Source organism: Jaculus jaculus, chromosome 3, assembly GCF_020740685.1.
Source record: "Jaculus jaculus isolate mJacJac1 chromosome 3, mJacJac1.mat.Y.cur, whole genome shotgun sequence".
NCBI classification, from domain to species: domain Eukaryota; kingdom Metazoa; phylum Chordata; class Mammalia; order Rodentia; family Dipodidae; genus Jaculus; species Jaculus jaculus.
The window spans coordinates 108,459,988-108,479,356 of NC_059104.1; the positions used below are offsets into that span (position 1 = coordinate 108,459,988).

Below are 19,369 nucleotides of genomic sequence, written 5' to 3' on the forward strand. Positions count from 1 at the left end.
TAATAATGAGCTGGGTTTGATTCTCTAGTACCCATGTAAAGCCAGATGCACAAGGAGGCACAGGTGTCTAGAGTTTGGGGTGTCAAAAGGAAGGATTCATTGGAAAGAAGAGATTCAGTGTAATGGGATCAAAGGAAGGGAACAAAGAAGATATAATGAGAGAAGATGGTGATCAATATATACTACACACTTGTATAGAAATTGTTGACAAAAAGGTCTTAAAAATATGTACTTGTGCTGCAGATAGGGCTTAGCAGTTAAGGTGCTTGTCTATGAAGTGTAAGGACCCAGGTTTAAATCTCTAGTACCCAGGTTCAAATCTCGAGGACCCATGTAATCTAGATACACAAGGTGGCATGTGCATCTAGATCGTTTGCAGTGGGTAGAGGCCTTGGAGTGCCCATTCTCTCTCTGAAATAAATTAATTCATTAAAAATACATGTATTCTGCAATTTTATGACACAATAAGTCCTTCACCCAGTGCCAGCAACACACTGTTATATAGCTGTGTGATTGTGAGCCAAATAAACCCTTATAGATTAGCTAATCTCAAGTTTACCGTCATAGGAACAAAAAACAAAAACATAACCTTTATAGATTAGCTAATCTCAAAGCCTGTTGGTCTAGGTTCAGTTCCCCAGTACTCACATAAAGCTGGATATACAAGGTATCATATCCATTTGGACTTTGCAACAGGAAAAAGCTCTGGTGTGCCCATATACTTACTATCTATCTCTACCTCTTTCTGCTCACAAATTTAAAAAAATGTGTATTTTAAAGTTACGGGAAAAAAGATGCCAAAGTAAGTCACACTACTAGATTTAAGATTTACTATAAGGTTATTCTAACCTTATTAGTGGAAGGAAACCACATAGATTTGAACTGAGTCCGTAATAAAACCAATAGATACAGAGTCAACTGACTTTCAACAAAGAATCAGGGTAATTCAATGGAAAAAGCATAATCTTTTCAATGAAAGTACTAGATCAACTGGATACCCATATGCAAAAAAAGTGAATTTTAACCCTAAAAACATATATAAAAATGTCTAGAACAAAACAAGACAACTTTGCTTTCAGTACAACACAATATATTTAGAAATTAAAAAGAAAAGGTAATACATATTTCAACATTTAATATTGCTGCTCTTTGCAAAACACAACTAAAAGTAAGAAAACAGTAGCAAAGTACATCTAACAAGGGATACTGTATCGATTTCCTTCTTGTTGCTAGGACAAAACACTTGACCAGAAGCAGGTTTTTGTCATAACCACCAAAAAATGTCAGAAACTACCAATGAATGCAGGAAAAAAAAAAAAAGAGAGACCTACATTTTATGAATCAGAACACCCCAATAGAGGGAACAAGCTATGGATTCATCCAGGATCTCACCCTAGCTCAGAATGTCCTAGAATTCACTATGTGGTCTCAGGGTGGCCTTAAACTCCTCCCACTTCTACCTAAAGAGTGCTGGGGTTAAAGGTGTGTGCCACCATGCACAGCTGTTTTGTTTTTTTTTTTTAATTTGTATTTATTTATTTGAAAGTGATAAGACAGAGAAAGAGGCAGATAGAGAGAGAGAGAGACAGAGAATGTGTGTGCCAGGGCCTCCAGCCATTGCAAACGAACTCTAGATGCATGCACCCCTTTGTGCATCTGGCTAACGTGGGCCCTGGGGAATCGAGCTTTGAATCAGGGTCCTTAGGCTTCGCAGGCAAGTGCTTAACCGCTAAGCCATCTCTCTAGCCCCCAGCTGTTTATAATAATACTTTAAAAAAAATTATTTGAGAGGGATGAGAGGGACAGACAAAGAGATACAAAGAAAGTGACTATGGACTGGGCTTCTTGCCAGTATTAATGAATTCCAAATGAATGTGCCACTGTCTGCATCTGTTATTACCTGGGTAGTGGAGAATCAACCCCAGGCCAAGAAAGTGCCATTAACCACTCACCACTCAGCCATCTCTCCAGGTCCACTTGTTTTTGTTTCTGTTTTTTTTGAGTTCCCCAAAGACAAGCACTATGAAGAAAGGACAACAGAAGTCTCATCATTGGGAACAAACTTACATGTAATGCTTTATTCTCTTTAAGATACAAACCAAACATGTCACACTGCTTCACCATCACGAAATCAGCATCAGGCTCATCTTCCTCCTCATCATTTCTGTCCAAGAACCGCACAGGAACTTCCTTCACCTTCTGTGTCTCATTAACTTTGGGAACACATTCAGTCTGGAGCCCTGTTGCTTTGCTCAGTTTCTCTTCCATTACTTCATCTTCCTCCTCCTCCTCTTCTTCCTGTTCTCCATCCCTACTACCATTAGCCAGTCTGTATTCTGTCCTTTCTAGAACTTTCCCACTTTTCTGAAGAATGGACATTTTCTCACTCAAATAGGCTCTAAAATTTTCCACACAGTCATTGGTGAGGGTGGGAGCCCAAGGCTGAGTTTCTTCAGTTTTTGGACTCCTGCTCAATATTTTAGTGGGCTGTTTCTCCTTTTTCTGAAGAAATTGTACTCTTGGTGGAACAGCAAGACCAAGAAACCTTTGAAAGGGAAATATAATGAAAATAATTATCTCAGTATATAGCAGATGGTAAGTTATGGTGTTATAGAACAGCTTCTCCAGAATAGAGATCTATTTCTAAAGCTTTTTTATAAGAAAAAGTTCCTCTGAAACACATCAATACTGACAGACTAAGATGCAAAAGGCAAGCCAAAAAGCCCAGAATATTTGTCAAAAGCATTTAGAAACCCACCTTTTCTTCAAGAGAGATAATATGGTATAGATACAGAGCACTGAAATAGAAACAAGATAAACAAAGCTTAAGTACTAGACCAAATTTCCAATTCAACTCTCATCCAAAACATCCACCTGCCAGGTCAATCACACAGTTGTTGTAAAGATAAAATTACCTAACGACATGAAGTACTTTGTGTAAAAAAACAAACAAACAAAAAAACTGTTTTAAGTTGCAACATATATTGGAAAAGACATGGTCACAAAGGGAAAAAAATACAGTTTTCTTCAAAGAATAAACTAGAACATGTATCACCTCCACCCCTAAACTATCCTTTTGCAAATGAATATGGCAAAATAATTGCTATAAAAAGTAACTTTATTTAAGAATACTACAGAAAAAAAAAAAAAAGAAGGTAGTTGAGGCAATAAGTCAGTACAGTGCTTGACTACCAGGACCCACATAAAAATGCAGGCATAATGGGGCATGCCTGTAATCCCAGTGCTGGGGAGGCAGAGACAGGTTGATTGTCCCAGCATGCTAGCCAGCCAGTCTAGCCTAAGTGGGGACTGTCAGAACAATGACAGACTCTGTCTCAAAATGTAGTGGACAGCACCTACACTTGTCTCCACATGTACATGTCCACACACAAGCACATACACAGGCATGCACACCACACACACCATACATGAATGGAAAAACAAAGAGAAAGAAAACCAAGATTTTGTTTAAACTGGGTGTTTCTTTCTCAGACCAACATTAATCACCTCCACTAAATACCCACTAATGGACTAGAAATACAATCTTAAAGCAAAGACAGCTTTAGAAAATAGCTAATGGTATGACACAGACACACTGCTCTTTTACTGTATGTGAATCACATCAAAACCGAACAGGTTCAGTGTTGAAAAGCAGAGACTCAAACAGGACTGTTAAGATTCGACTTCATGAACTGTGAGATGAACACTGTTACTTAGTCTCCTCGACCTAAGTTTTCTATTTACAAAAGGGGGTAGTAGGTTTACTGGCAGGCATGACACAATGGAAGTAACTCATAAACAGGCAACTATGGCAGCACTTCCTGCCATCACCATCATCACGGGCATGAGTGAAGGGGTTAGGAGCATGAGCGTGTATCCATCAGAAGATTTCTCTGACCATATTACACAAACATTCATATGCTCACAGACTCACAATGTAGCTGAGAATGTCCCTAAACTTCTGATCCTCCTGCTTCCACCTCAAAAATGCTGGGATTTCAGGTATGTGTCAGGGCTTCTTATGGAAATTACATGCTTCAAGGAAATTTCACATCTCATTTTTTACAAAAACTAAAAATGCAAAGGTAAATTTGACTAACAACTTAAGCTCAAGTTTAATTTTTTCCATCTCTAGCATTGTAAAAAGCAAGTCTTCAGCATGGAAAGCATGACATGTATGGAGTCTGGAACAACAAGACAGCTCCTAAGTAAGAGCTGCTGTGTTAAAGACCTTTCTCCACATTGGCCAATATTCTACCTAGAACAAGCAGAGTCACAACAGAAGTTCACATACAACACAAAAAGCAGTTACAAATACAAATTATATTCAGAAATGACAAAGCTAGGAACTGGTAAATAAAAACAAGGCAACAACAAAAACAACAAAAAAAAAACGAAAGAAAAAACAGGTTATCCATGCTCATGGCTTTCCATCCATTTTAACTAGGACTCTCAGAGGAAAAGACTGATGATAATTCTAGTTTTATTTCATAACTGTATCATGAATACTTACAGTGCATATTCGGGAATAGGTAACTTGCTCACATCAAATACTTCTTTGTGCTTCATAAGATATACTAAACGTATATAGGAGACAAAACACTGTAAAATAAAATGTAAATGTTATTTAACAGACACTAAAAACGTTAATCCAAAATAGAAAACTAAGAAAAGGCTTAAATTCAGTATATACATGTGGTAGTCTGAAAGTATGTCCCCCATGAACTCAGGAGTTTCATTAAAATTGAGTTTGCAGCTTCAGTCCCAAGCAGGGGGGGGTGGGGGTGTTGTCATTGGGGACAGATCTGAATTCCAGCCAAAAGGTATGCAGAGGGGTTTTCAGCTCTGCTATGCTAGCTTATGGAGCTAGCTGTTTGCTGCACTCTCTCTACTTGCATTTATGAAAGGAAGCCAGCTTCTCCCACCTTTGATGGAACTTCCCTTTGGATTTATAAATCTTGAAATAAATCCCTTCTTCCCATAAACTGTATCTGGTTTAAATGTTCATCCCAGCAACTCAGAGCAGACAAAAACACAGGGAGAAACCTTAATAGATCAGCATAGCTCTCAACACTTGGCATGCACAGAAAATAAAAAAACAAACAAACAAACAATCATTTTCAACTCTCTATTTTAAATTTTGCATTTGTTTTCATCAAGCAGCCCAACACAAAGCATTTCCTTCCTAAGCCCAACCTATTACTTAGTATTCAGTTTCAACATAGTACAAGAGGAACAAGATAAGCATTAGAGTAATACAGATAGGATCTTATTAGCTGAGAAAATTTCTTAGTTTTTAATTTCATAGTTTTCTAAGTAGCAGTTTTTCTCATCTATCAAAAATATACTAACTGTACCTTCTAATTACTGTTATGACAATGAGAAAATACATATAGAACACGTATTATATTTTCTAGAATGCAGTCAGTAAAAATAAATATATCCTATTGATAATATTACTGTAGTAGTCAAAAGACAATTTTAGCAATTAAATTAAATCTCACTTTAAAACTGAACTAAATTATAACAAAAACATTACTGGAGCTTATTTTGTGATAATTTCATATAACTTACCTTCAATCAGGAAAAGTTTTTCTTCCATTTATTTTAAAAACAAAGTGAATATTATCTCCATTTATACACGTATGTATATATTCAAACATACATGCATGTTTATATGAACATGTTTATATATGAATCTATCCCATAGACATTTTCATAAATCTGTCATATGTATGTATAAATTCATCTTATAACAATAAATGTGTATAACCAGTAAAATAAATAAATAAAAATTAAAAAATAAAAACAAAATGAAACTACATTCATGCCACAGCTATACAAGCCAGAAGTAAACATATCCTGATCCTTTGTCAACTTTTAAAATTAACAGATACTAAAATACACCTAAGCAAGTACTGCATTACAAATAACTTTTCTAAAGTATATTTAATCCATTTAGCCTACCAATTCAATGTTTCTCCACCTGGGCTACTCCATCCACATCATTCCACATCTCCTCATTCCTTCTTCTTCCCAACTCCTCTACTTGATGAATTCTTACTATCTAGCTCATTGTTGATATGATTAGAGAGAAGCAAAGATCATGGAAGAACACTATACAGCAGCAGAAAAGGCAGAGCTTCATAACAGGAACTCTTATTTGTTGATATGAAGATGACACTGACTAGAAAGCACAGAAGAAAATTATTTCATTAGTCCCTTTCTCAAAGAATCTGTTAAACTTCATTAACTAAAAGAATAGCTTACAATCAAGGGCTAAAGAGATGGCTTAACATTTAAGACACTTGCCTGTAAAGCCAAAGGACCCAGGTTCAATTCCCCAGGACCCAGTAAGCCAGACGCACAGGGTGGCGCATGCATCTGGAATACATTTATCGTGGCCAGAGGCTCTGGCACACCCTCCCTCTTTCCCTCTCTCTCTACCTCTTTAACTAATAAATAAATAAAAATAAATATTTTTAAAAGAAATGAATAACAAAGACAATCAGAACTTATTGAAATTTTACTGAAGAAATAAGAAGTTAAACTTATCAAGTATAGTAAACATCAGGCCACTAAACAACTAAAAATTGTCCAAGAGAAAATTTTCCCTATGCTTTGGAAAAGATGATGTACACGTTACTGTAGGAAATTCTTTTGAAATTTCAAGAGTAATCTAGACCTATTTATTTAAAATGACACCGGCTTACCTTTGAGGCAGGATGATGTAAATGCCAAGGTAGTAAAAACTAATGAAATTTAATTTCATTAATTATTTCACCTCCCCACCCTAAATAATACAGCTCAAAGATAACTTACCCTTTGAGCTCTTTCTTTTAAATCTTGATCTTGGCCTAAAAAGGATTCCAATTTCTTCTGCACATCTTAGTTTTTCTGGATTGATTCTTTTAACTAAATAAAAAAGAAAGTGGTTAACCTAAAGAAATCAATTTTAGAAGCAATAAACAATATGGCATATTTCCCTATATTCTTCAGTATGACTTTTAAATATTTAATAGTATTTCTTACCTATGATCCGAATAGATCAATACTACATAAAATAAAATCTGACTTACCTGCATATTAAGGACAACATGAGAAAAGAAATGTTTTCCTAAATAGCCCTGCTGACTGAATGAAAGATACCCAGATTAGCATATTAGTAGTGATTGCTTCTAAATTCTCTAAAGCTTGAAAATAGCTTCAATTACTCAAATTATTCAAAATGAATAAATGAAATGGAATAAGTTAAAACTAATGTAAATTTTGTATTTCTGTTTTCAAACAAATAAATCAATTTCATTTAATAAACAAGTAGTTAAAACAAATAAATAAATTCTGATTTACCTATCTAGATAGTAGATGTAACAAAAACATTACATAAAATTTTCCTCAACGAGGCTACAGCAAAATATGAATTATTTAAAATAGTCTAATTTTCTACATTTCCAACTTTACTTGTTTTCCTGATTCTGACTGATTCATTTTGCTCCTGCAAAATGGGAACTGGGAGTAAGAAGGCTAAGGAGGTATGGATTAGGTATTTCCTTTTTGATTAGAGAAAATTTCAAAACAAAAGTAACAATCTTTTGACCTCAAGAATTCAACCCACAGTCAATTTGTTTCTTCTACATTCTCAACCATTCTCCAAATATCTAGCCACAGTCCCAATTATTTCTAGGCAAATCAAATAAGACATCTTCAATGTCCCTAGTACAAGTAACCCAAGTGATGAATTCCACAGATGTTTAGTTGTAGGAGAGCATGGTCCTGTGAAATGAACAACCTACCAAATAATGTCATTCTAAAGGTGTCATCCTTTTAAACCTCAATGCTTCATGGCACTACAAGTTCTCCTTTCCATCTCTTTTTAGTTTTGTGTGTGTGTATATGCATGTAGTGTGTGTGCATATATGTATGCATGTTCACATGTGTATAGGCAAATGTATGTGTAGGTTCACATGCACATGTCTTCAAGCACCTGTGTAAGCCAGTTTGATATTGGGTGTCTTCTTCAATTACTCTCAGTTTTTGTTTTTTTTTTTTGTTGTTCATTTTTTATTTATTTATTTGAGAGCGACAGACACAGGGAGAAAGACAGATAGAGGGAGAGAGAGAGAATGGGCGCGCCAGGGCTTCCAGCCACTGCCAACGAACTCCAGACGCGTGCGCCCCCTTGTGCATCTGGCTAACGTGGGACCTGGGGAACTGAGCCTTGAACCGGGGTCCTTAGGCCTCAGAGGCAAGCGCTTAACCGCTAAGCCATCTCTCCAGCCCTACTCTCAGTTTTTGAGAGAGGTTTTCTCACTGAATCTAGAGCTCAGCATCCAGCCAGACTAGCCAGCCAGCAAGCCCCAAGGATCCTATCTCTACCTCCCTGGGACAGGGGTTACAAGCACATGCCACAGGGTCCAGGTTTTTATATGGGTACTGGGGATGTGAATTCAGATCTTCATGCTTGCATGACAAGCAACAACCAACTGAGCCATCTCTCCAGGAGTCTCTTTTCCATCTCTTTTAAGTCTCCTAACATCTGTTTAAACAAAAAAAAACCCACTTTAAAAAAAAGTGGCAGATGAAGCAGGATGATGGCTCAGTAGGTTGGAGCACTTACTGAGCGAGCCTGAGTGTGTGAGGTCTGACCTCCAGCACTCACATAAAAACCCAGGCATAGGGTTGGAGAGATTGCTTAGCAGTTAATGTGCTTGTCTGTAAAGCGTAAGAACACTTGTTCAAATCTGCAGATCCCAGATAACTTGGACACAAAAGTGAGGCAAGTGTGCAATGTTGCCTACGTGCACAAGGAGGCATACTTGTCTGGATTTAATTCACAGTGGCTGAAAGGCCATGGCATGCCCATTCTGTCTCTGTCTCTCTGGCCCTTTCTCCTTCTGTCTCTCTCTCAAAAATAAAGAATATCGCGTGGTGGTACACGCCTTTAATCACAGCACTTGGGAGGCAGAGGTAGGAGGACCACCATGTGTTTGAGGCCAACTTGAGACTACATAGTGAATTCCAGGTCAGCCTGGACGAGAGCAAAACTGTACCCCCAAAAAACAAAACAAAACAAATAAACAAAAACAAGAATAAAAAATAAAATAATTGTTTTAAAGGCAAGCATAGCATCGCATGCCAAGAGTACCAACAAGTTATTTTGTGGGTTTCAAGAAATACATCTGGACTATACACAGAAAAGCTCAAAATCGAGAAAAGCCAACACAATACTGAACAGAACAGGTTGGAAGACTGACACTTTCCAGGCCCAAGAAGTACTATAAAGCTATAGTAATAAAGACATGTAGTATTTGCAAAATAAATAAATAAATAAAAGCAAAAGACGAAAGACTTCAGAAATAGAGCCACTAATATACAATCAACTGATCTCTGACAAAGGAGCAAAGGCAGCATAATGGTGCCAAGTTAATCTTTTCAACAAAGGATGCTGGAATCAGACACTCACATGCAAAAACATAAACTCTAGACAGACTTTACACTTTAAACAAAAAAAAAAATCCATCAATATTATGCACATGTTTGAAAACTGTCAATAAAAAATTCAACATGGGATCACAGATATAAGTATTTTTAAATGTATAACATCCCTACAAAGGAATACAGAAAATCTAAATGATGTCAAGAATTACAATGTTAATTACAACAGAGGGCCTGCCTAATCCATGAACGAACTCATTTATCTGGACTTTGTTCATGATAGTTACTTCAGGCACTCTCTCTGTTTTCTATCCACCATTATGGGAACTACTCCACTCAGACACAAAATCCTTGCCATGATGAACTGGAACCATATCCAAAATACCACCATTAAGATGGATCTTTCCAGTATTGACAAAAAGATAATTAATGGAGGGTTGGTGCCAGAAGTGGGATCAGTGGTATAACTGCTTGATGGGATGGTGGTGTTCAGAAACCTTTGGAACAGGTTTATGGTAGAATTTTGAAAATTTGGGTATGCAGGTTGGAGTCAACCACAGAATGCTATGAGTAAAGCTCCATTATATTTTGCCTTTTCAGTATCAAGGTTGAGCCTAGGGCTTTGCACATAGTAGCCAATGAGCTATATCCCCAGCCCCCTTTTATTTGATGCATGGTCTCACTAAGACTCTTTACTCCATAGTCCAAGCTTCTTGCCTTTACCTCACAAATAGGTAGGATTACAGCTGTGGAATGGAACTTAATGTACATCTCTGCTATGAGCTCAGAAGAACAGTGTGAAGGTTAAGTTCTTTTATCAACTTGGATCAGATTAGGAATCAAGTACGAGACACGTTTCTTGGGCAAATGTGTGAGTGTGTTTCCAGGTACTAACTGAGAGAGGAAGACCTCCTACCAAAGTGGGCAGCTCTTCCAGTAAGATGAGCCATACACACAAGGCAGCATATGTGTCTGGAGCTTGATTGCAGTGGCCCGAGGCCCTGGTGTGCCAACTCTCTCATTATCTCTCTCTCTCTCTCATGTAAATAAATAATAAATAAATAAATAAATAAATAACAAAAGGCCACTCTGTTGGGCTTGTCTCAGAAAATTCTTTTTAACAAACAATGCAGTTATTATGTTCTTTGTTATTTACTTACAGGGAAAAAAATGTATGTGTACACAAAAACCTGCACCATGGATATTTATTTATCATTGCCAAAACTTGTAACTCATCAAAATGCTCTATCGTACGTGGATGGATAAACTATTATATCTGGACAATATAGAGCATCACTCAGCACACCAAAAAGAAATGAAGCGTAAAGACAAGGACAAAGTTTCAATGCATATTCCATATGATCTTCTAAAAGGGCAAACGAAACAGACAATGAAAAGACCAGTGGTCACTACAGGTAAGAGGGCACAGGGATGAATAAGCACAAACGGATGTTCTATGGCACCCAATGAAAACATCATCCATGAAACTGTAACACTGGACACATGCCATTACACAGGTGTATAACCCTATGCAATATTCTACACCAACAACCCTATGTGAGCTCTGGAATCTGAATGACACAAATGGATCAATGGAGGTTGATAAACTGTAACAAATATAGCAATCTATTGAATGATGCCAATATGGAAAGTCTATGCATGTGTAGGGCAGAGAACATGTAGCAACTCTGTACATCCCCTCTACTTTCTCTGAACCTAAAATGCAGTTTGAATGACTGCATGCTCATACTCTCCTAAGAATAACCTAAGAATAAGTAGCTCTTACTTGATTTCCTTCACAGGTACCTTCTTCTGGGGAAGCTGCTGCACCATCCCTTGTTCTTCAGAGGGGAGCAAAATTAACAACGCTTCTCCATCCTCTTTGTACCTGAACAAACCACAAGAAGCATCAGCGCAACCTGCATTTCACACTTGCACAGTCAGACGAACAGTAACATGAAATAATGCTCACTCAATTTGTCAATAGGAACAGCAGTTGATAATCTTTGACAACAGAAAGGTAAGGTTCTGGCTACCTCAGGTCAAATTAAATTGAATCATCTGCTATAGTTATTGGTGACTTTAACACTGCATGTGCCTCAATATTAGAGCTAGCTCCTAAGGAAGAATGCAGTTAAAAGTTAGTTATATATATATATTTTTTTAAATCTCAATATAGTATTCCAGGAGCCCCACCTGGCTTTGAACTTAAGATCCTCCTGCCTCTGCCTCCTGTGTGATGACAATATAGTTGTACAACATCAGATCCAGCTCTAGAGGTAATTTCTTAAAATGATCTAGACCCATATAGCAAGGAGACTACTTTTCATTCAAACTACTAGAGGACTGTAATAAAATTAGTTACTTCATGAACATCACATCCTAATATATTTAAATAAGTTACCAGGCAACAGTAACACAGGCCTATAATTCCAGCATTTGGGAACCCAAGGGGGGGTGACTGCCAAAAGTTCAAGGCAAGCCATGGCTACACAGTAAGACTTGCCTCAATTATAAACGAATTCGCCTTGCATGGTGGTGCACTCCCAGCACTGGGGAGGCAGAGGTAGGAGGACCACCATGAGTTCAAGGACACCCTGAGACTACATAGTGAAATCCAGGTCACCATGGGCTACAGAGTGAGACCCTACGTCGAGAAACCAAAATAAATAAATAAATAAATTCAACTTCCTAGGAATTTTACTAATACATTTGAAATAAAACTGCTCAGAGAAATCACTTTGAAGAAATGGATCTTTGCTTAGGTAAACACTTGCCTCCAAGAAAGTCTTACTCAATGCTACACCTTAGAACTTTGTGCTGACATTGACCATATGGCTTCCTGAAGTTAAGGTTCTTGGGCTACTTGCATATAGTTTACTGATACCATAGTGTTTGGTGATAGATATAAGCAATAAAACTGATGGCTTACTGGATAAAGTGCTTGCCAACATGCCATGAAGACCTGAATTCAGAGCACCAGCACCCACATAAAATCCCAGGCACACCTCTACAACATCTGCCAGGGTCCAGAAGAAATGGCAGAGGAAGTGTTGACATGAATACTACTCTTACTGCTAGCCTACCAGTTCCAGGGTGATGGTAACAGACACAGTAATCAAACAAACTTATTCAAGCAAAAATTCAGAAGCTACAAAGAACTCATCACCAAATCAGACTGCCAACAGGCCTGCCATGGCTCAGGAATCATTGTGGAAGAGAGGGCAGGAAGATTGTTAAGAGCCACAAAGTAGGACTACCCTGAGGGACAGCAGTCTTTCTATTCCTAATCCCCACCCCAGGAATACCTTTGTGACCCCACTGAGGAGGGCCCACGGGATAAGAGGAGCAGGGTGAGGGGTAAGAGCATAACCTGTGATTATATATACATATACATACACATATACATACATACATACATACATATACATATAACTAAATTAAAACAACAAAAACCCAGGTAGAGCGCCACACACCAGGCAGGGAAGGCAGACAGGAGGATCCCTAGGGCTTTATTACAGCCAGTCTAGCCAAACAGGTGATCTACAGGAACACTGAGAGAGCCCTTCTCAAAAAATAAGGGGCAGAGTGATTAAGGAAAACACCTGTTCTGGGGCGTGATGGTGCACATCTTTAATCCCAGCACATGGGAGGCAGAGGTAGGAGGTTCGCTGTGAGTATGAGGCTACCCTGAGACTACATAGTGAATTCCAGGTCAGCCTGAGCTAGAGTGAAACTCTACCTCAAAAACAAACAAACAAACAAACAACAAAAACACCTGATGTTGATCTCTGGCATTCAGATATACAGGATAGGAACGAGGCACAGAGACAAACTATGTACTTAGCAGTTTCCTCACTCTCAATCCAGGCCAGACCTGTCTATTGTGCCAATCTTGAAGGGTTATTATAAAGACAAAACCAGAGGATGTCTCTAAAAATGTTTTCCAAACTTTGCAGCCACATCCACATGTAAGATGATGGCAGTAAAGACCTGAATAAGTCTCCATGACAAAGGAACAAAAAAAGGTAGACTAGAGAAATGGCTTAGTGGTTATGCCCTTGCCTGTGAAGCCTAAAGAGGATAATGGTGTGTGAATACAGTAAAAATACACATGTATGAAGTTGTCAAAATTAAAAAATAAATAAAACCAATAATGTTTAGTCCAATTCAGATTCCGCAACACATCAACTTCATTCCATTTGAGTCTCTATCCATTAAATTTTGCCCACTCATACCTCCAACTACAGTACTGTCATGTTTTGGCCCTTTACAGTGCTAAACTAATCTCACTTATGTCAGCCTAGTTCTCCATGTTACAAGTCATGTTATCAAAGGATCCATTTAGAAAAATTAACTTTGTAATTTAAAAAAGGTATCCCTCCAAAAGTGTAAGTGAAAAAAATTTCTGAAAGGTGATTTTAGAAGATTGGGACGACTATGTCTTTTGGCCTTGCATCTATGTAGTGACTATTGCTTCTTGCTCATATGAATGATTAAAAATAAATTTATCACAAACATAGAATTCATTTGCAACCTTAGCCTTTTGTAGCACTCTTAGTACCACCAATATAATTAAATTCCTTATGTGAACTATTAGATTAGAAGGAATGTATATGATATGGTGTCCTAGTAGTAACTGGAAGCAAATGGCCACCAGAAGCATGAACTGGATATTCCAAGCTTGTTTTTAACTTTCACTAGTTGTGCAAATCACTACTTACTATATTTTCTTATACAGTATCAAACTGAGTCAAGGCCCCTCTTAAGATCTAAAATCCTACAATTCGACTATTACTAAGCTTGCCATTGTTTGCAATACAAGTATCATAAAGAGGTGGGAAAGAGGAGATGCTTGCTGGTTATACTCTGCCATTCCACAGCTTTCCTCTTCTCGGCCCTGTGTCACCTTCATTTCTCCCTATGCCTCAGCACTTACCTGTGGTTACCATCATTAAAATTTCATGTCACTTTAGACAAATAGTGCAATTTGTCAGGAAGACACAGAAAGATCACCATAAAGAATCCAAGTGCAACTAATTTGTTCCTCCTGTACAACAAGGTACAAAGGAGGACATGCAACTTCAGGGAAAAGAGCATCTGACTCACATATTACTAGAGACTCTAAACTGGGTTGAAAAAAGAGAAGACTGTGGCATGTTTGGAAATATTACAGACAAACAGCCTAAGACCTTAGTAGTAACACATGGTTATTTCACAATAGGCTCAACAGTTACAACCCAAGCCTACATACCATAAAATGAGTAGAAAGAAAAACTGGGTAACAGGTACTACATGGACAGCCAGCAAACAGGCCAAAAACAAGGATTTGGGGAGCTCACACAGAAAAGACAGAAAGCATTCAACTCTACCAAGAGCATATAAACAATGGGATCATCTCTTAGATGAAATAAGGAGCATGAACATATTTTCGTTGACCTTCATGAGCACAAGTTGCAGCAATTTTAAATAACAACATCTACCATCTTCCTCCAAGTATTTACCTTTCATCATCAACCATAAAGTCAACTAAGTTAAAACAGCTGGAGTTAAGCACTGTGGCAAGAGTGTGTCAGAAAGACCAGAGTATCAATCCAAGTCCTGATTCAAAGGACTAATCTTAGATACACCTCAACTCAAAATCCCTGGGTAAGTGCTTCCCAGTAAGAAAACTCTTTTCACAAGATTGTTCTATGGGTTAAATGTTTCCATTCATTTATTCATTTAACCTAATTAGAGTTCAGAAATTGTTAAAGCCACAACCAACTCAATGATACAGAAATAAGATAGCAAATGGGTTGTTCTGGCTTAAAAAAAAAAAAAAAAAACAGCTAGGGAAAAAAAGGCCAAGGGTAGTGCTGTACTCAAGAGGCAGAGGTAATGTTGCAGTCAGTTTCACACTGCTGGAAGAAATCACCTGACCAAGAGTACCTTGTGGGAACAAGAGGTTTATTTTGACTTACAGGCTCAAGGGGGAAGCTCCATGATGGCAGCGAAAATGACGACATGAGCAGAGGGTGGACATCACCCCATGGCCGTCATGAGGTGGACCATAGCAACAACAGTGTGCCAAACACTGGCAAGGGGAAACTGGCTGTAACACCCATAAGCCCACCCCCAACAATACACTCCTCCAGGAAGCTTAATTTCCAATTGCCATCAGCTGGGGAACCAAACCTCCCAAACACCCAAGTTTGTGGGGGACATCTGAATCAAACCACATTTGAGTTCAAGGCCAACCTTGGACCACAGAGTGAGTTCCAGTTCAACCTGGGCTAGAGTGAAACCCTACCTTGGGTGGGGGGAGGGGAGAGAAAAGGCTGAGAATGTAGCAGCTGGCATAGCACTCATCCTGGTCTCATGTGTACACTTAGCATGCACAAAACCCTGGCTGAATTTAATCCCCCACCCCCACACCTGACAAGTCAGGCATGATGGCACATACTTATAATCTGAGCACTGGGAAGATGGAGGCAGGAGAATAAGAAGTCATGGTCATCCTTGGCTACATGACACCCTTTCTCAAAAAAGTTTTTTTAGATCAAACCTCATGAAAATACTAACAACTCATTAATGGAATTATCAAAGAACAAGTAAAATAAGTAGAAAAAACACTAACGAAGTCTCTGGGAAAGAATGGTATTAACCACCATCAGGACCCTCATTTATGAGATTTTTTTTTTTTTGCTTGTATTCATGTGTGTAACGTGGTGTGAATGAGTGTGGGTGTGGTGTTGTGTGAGCCATGGTAGGTGCCCTTGCAGCACTCCATGCATGCAGAAGCAGAATTCTAGTGTCCGTCTCCATCACTCATCCTGTTCTCATTTTGAGCCAGCGTCTCCTACTGATACCAGATCTTGCTATTTTTCACAATACCAGGTGATTCCCTGCTCTCTGCTTGCCTTTGTAAGACTGGGATTTCAGGTGTGAATGGCCACACCCAGCTACTTACACAGAATCAGGATCTGGCAGTTTTAGGCCCCCTCAGGCTCTCATACTTGCTCAGAAAACACACTTAAACACTGAGCCATCTCTTCCTCTATGAGATACTTTGAATAAGATCTAACCAGGGTTGTTCACAATCTAGATTCAAGAAGTGCATTGTCGGGGTCCAGCCTTGGCTTGAAGGAGGGTCCCCGAAGGGAGCGGCGAAATAACGACTCGAAGTCAAGTTCTGGTGCAAGCTGACAGGTTAATGCTGAAGGCAGCTGAGTTTTTCCGTCTTTCTCTCTTTTTTTCTTTTTTTTTTTTTCTCTCCCACAGCTCTTAGCCTCAGTCTTTTATTTTCTGATCACATCATGCAAGAACAAACTTCAAGAAAGGTACAGTTTTGGGCTGGAGAGATGGCTTAGCGGTTAAGCGCTTGCCTGTGAAGCCTAAGGACCCCGGTTCGAGGCTCGGTTCCCCAGGTCCCACGTTAGCCAGATGCACAAGGGGGCGCACGCGTCTGGAGTTCGTTTGCAGAGGCTGGAAGCCCTGGCGCGCCCATTCTCTCTCTCTCCCTCTCTCTGTGTCTGTCGCTCTCAAATAAATAAATAAAATTTAAAAAAAAAAAAAAAGAAAGGTACAGTTTTACAGAATTCATAGAAATTTTTTGTTATTCCTTATCATCAAACAATCCCATAATTATTCACCTCAAGTAACGTCGTCAGGCCCCTGTAATGATTAACTGTTTTCACATTTTCCCCATGTATGTGCAGTCAAGCACTTGTGATTTCCTGGACTTCTGCTTTCAATTACTCTATAAAAGGTGAGAGGCAAAACAACCACAAATGGGGCTTCCCATCATTAATCACTGATCCAGTAGATCCATTTATCCTTTAATTATTTATTTTGAATTTTCCTTTTCATGTCCCTCCAATACTTAAGACTTTGGTCCCCCCCCCCCCCAATTGAACTATTTCTGACTTCGGTTGTTTTTCTGTAAGGATTCCTGGTAAAGAGTCAATTGCAACTGCCACCATTTAGAAAAATTAGTCATAGAACAATTTTTACATTATTCCAGGAGGTTCATTGTTTCCTCCTAAGTGTACTGTACTCCATGCCTGACTTTCTTTAAGGCCTTTAAGGAAAACAATTATCTCTGACCCATTTTCTTGTTTTTCCAATTCTATGCCAGAGCCTCTTTCAGATACACTGACCAACACTTCACCAACACCAATTTTTACTGGAAAAGTAAACTTAGAGATTGGGACACCAAGTGAAAGACAGAGAAAGACAAACATTATACAGAAACCACATATTTCTGTAGCGTTGAGAGCCAAAGATTTTTCTATAGAGGAGCCCCACTGGACTTCAAGGAAGAGACAGCTGGGCTGGAACTGTGTCAAGCAGCACTTCAGCGCTCGATTCCTCGTGATCCTGAAATGGCATGTTTGCCATCTCCGGCAGTGCATTTCTCTGGTCACATTTGACCAAGCACACAAATGCTCAATTGTTTAATTGGTATGTCACCTACTTAGAGTCTCCTGTGTTGATCTGGGCCAGAGCACCATCAAATGAAAATTAGTAAGTCCCACACATTTTCCTATCTTACCTATACTTTGGCGTTCTATTAAACTTTGACACTGAGTACTACTAGGTAGCTTCTAATCTCTTCTTCATATTTGTGCCACAAAAAGACTAAAGTTGACAAGTGTAAACTCTAGGACACTATATAGAAGACGAGTGTGACTTCCCAGACTAAGTTATAAAAGCCAACGCTGTTCCCAGATTCCTCTCCCTGGCCCTCTTCATGGGTTCTCTGTGACAAGATTAATTGGCTATGAAGTCAGATGCATTAAACAAAGGCCACATGAGCTGGGCATGGTGGCTCATGCCTTTAATCCCAGCACTTGACAGGTAGGGGGTAGGAGGATAGCCATGAGTTCAAGGCCACCGAGACTACACAGTGAATTCCAGGTCAGCCTGCCTGGGCTAGAAGGAGACCCCACCTTGAAAAGAAAGAAGGCAGCCACATAATAAACACTTAAGATGTAACTCTGATCAATGCCTATGCAAGAAATGTACTGGCAAACAGCCACATGAATGCAATTAGAAGTAGATCTCCTCCATTTGAGCCTTAAAATAGCATTATATCTTGGTAGCAATGTGGTGCACTGAAAGCTGGAGGACCCAACTAAGCAACAGCTGGGTTACTGCCCTACAGAAACTGAGATGTCTGTGCTGTAAGCCACTAAGCCAGGAAGAATACATTACAGAGCACCACACAAAATAATGAATAAAATCTGATTCAAGAATCTGATTTGTCTCAAATACCTACCATATGCCAGGCCATTTACTGTGTCAATAAGGGCCAACATTACTGCCTTTACAGAACTTACAATATAGTCACGAGAAAAGGAAATAAGTAGAAAAAAGGAATGTTCTAGAATATCTGTAAGTGGTATAGAAAAATGGAAAAGAGCAGAGTGCAGAGAATGACCAGGGAAGATGACAAAGATGAACATGTTCACACTTGAAGGAAAAGCACTGCATCAGAAATAGTTGATATACAAGCTCTACCACAAGAGAATGGCTAGCATGTCTAAGAGACGGTAAGATTTGGAACAAGGGGAAACAATGGAGTATGGAGACATTACACACCTGGAGGTCACTGTCACAATGACTGAGCTGGGAAATCAAGGAAATGACTTGATTTGACCTCTGTTAAAAAGATCAGCCTGCGTGCTGCACTGAGTAGACAGCAGAAATAATAATAATAAAAAAAAATGAGAGCAGAGGAAGCATGATGGAAATGGCAGAATCCCAAGAAATACTAGCCTCTTGTGTACCTCTATAGCTCTACTAGTTATATTCTACCTAGGTCCTCAATGATTCAAGTTACAAAATGAAGAATTTCCTTTGACCTTTTAGTAAGCTTTCAAATACAATGTATCAATAAGGCAGAAGATCATGTTAGAAAGCTCCAGTTTCAATCTAGGAAAAACTGAAT

At 38.8% G+C, this 19,369-nt stretch overlaps 1 protein-coding gene across 1 annotated transcript; it reads right to left on the reverse strand.

Moving 5' to 3' along the window:
- Positions 1-1,768: 1,768 nt before the first annotated feature.
- LOC123459460 (probable ATP-dependent RNA helicase DDX10) lies at positions 1,769-14,956 on the reverse strand. Its single transcript, XM_045146081.1, has 6 exons — positions 14,940-14,956; positions 11,222-11,323; positions 7,462-7,550; positions 6,823-6,887; positions 4,514-4,602; positions 1,769-2,545 (listed from the first exon to the last, which is right to left on the reverse strand). The coding sequence occupies exons 1-6, from the start codon at positions 14,954-14,956 to the stop codon at positions 1,897-1,899; spliced, it is 1,011 nt and encodes a 336-aa protein (XP_045002016.1). The 3' UTR covers positions 1,769-1,896.
- Between the last annotated feature and the right edge of the window lie 4,413 nt (positions 14,957-19,369).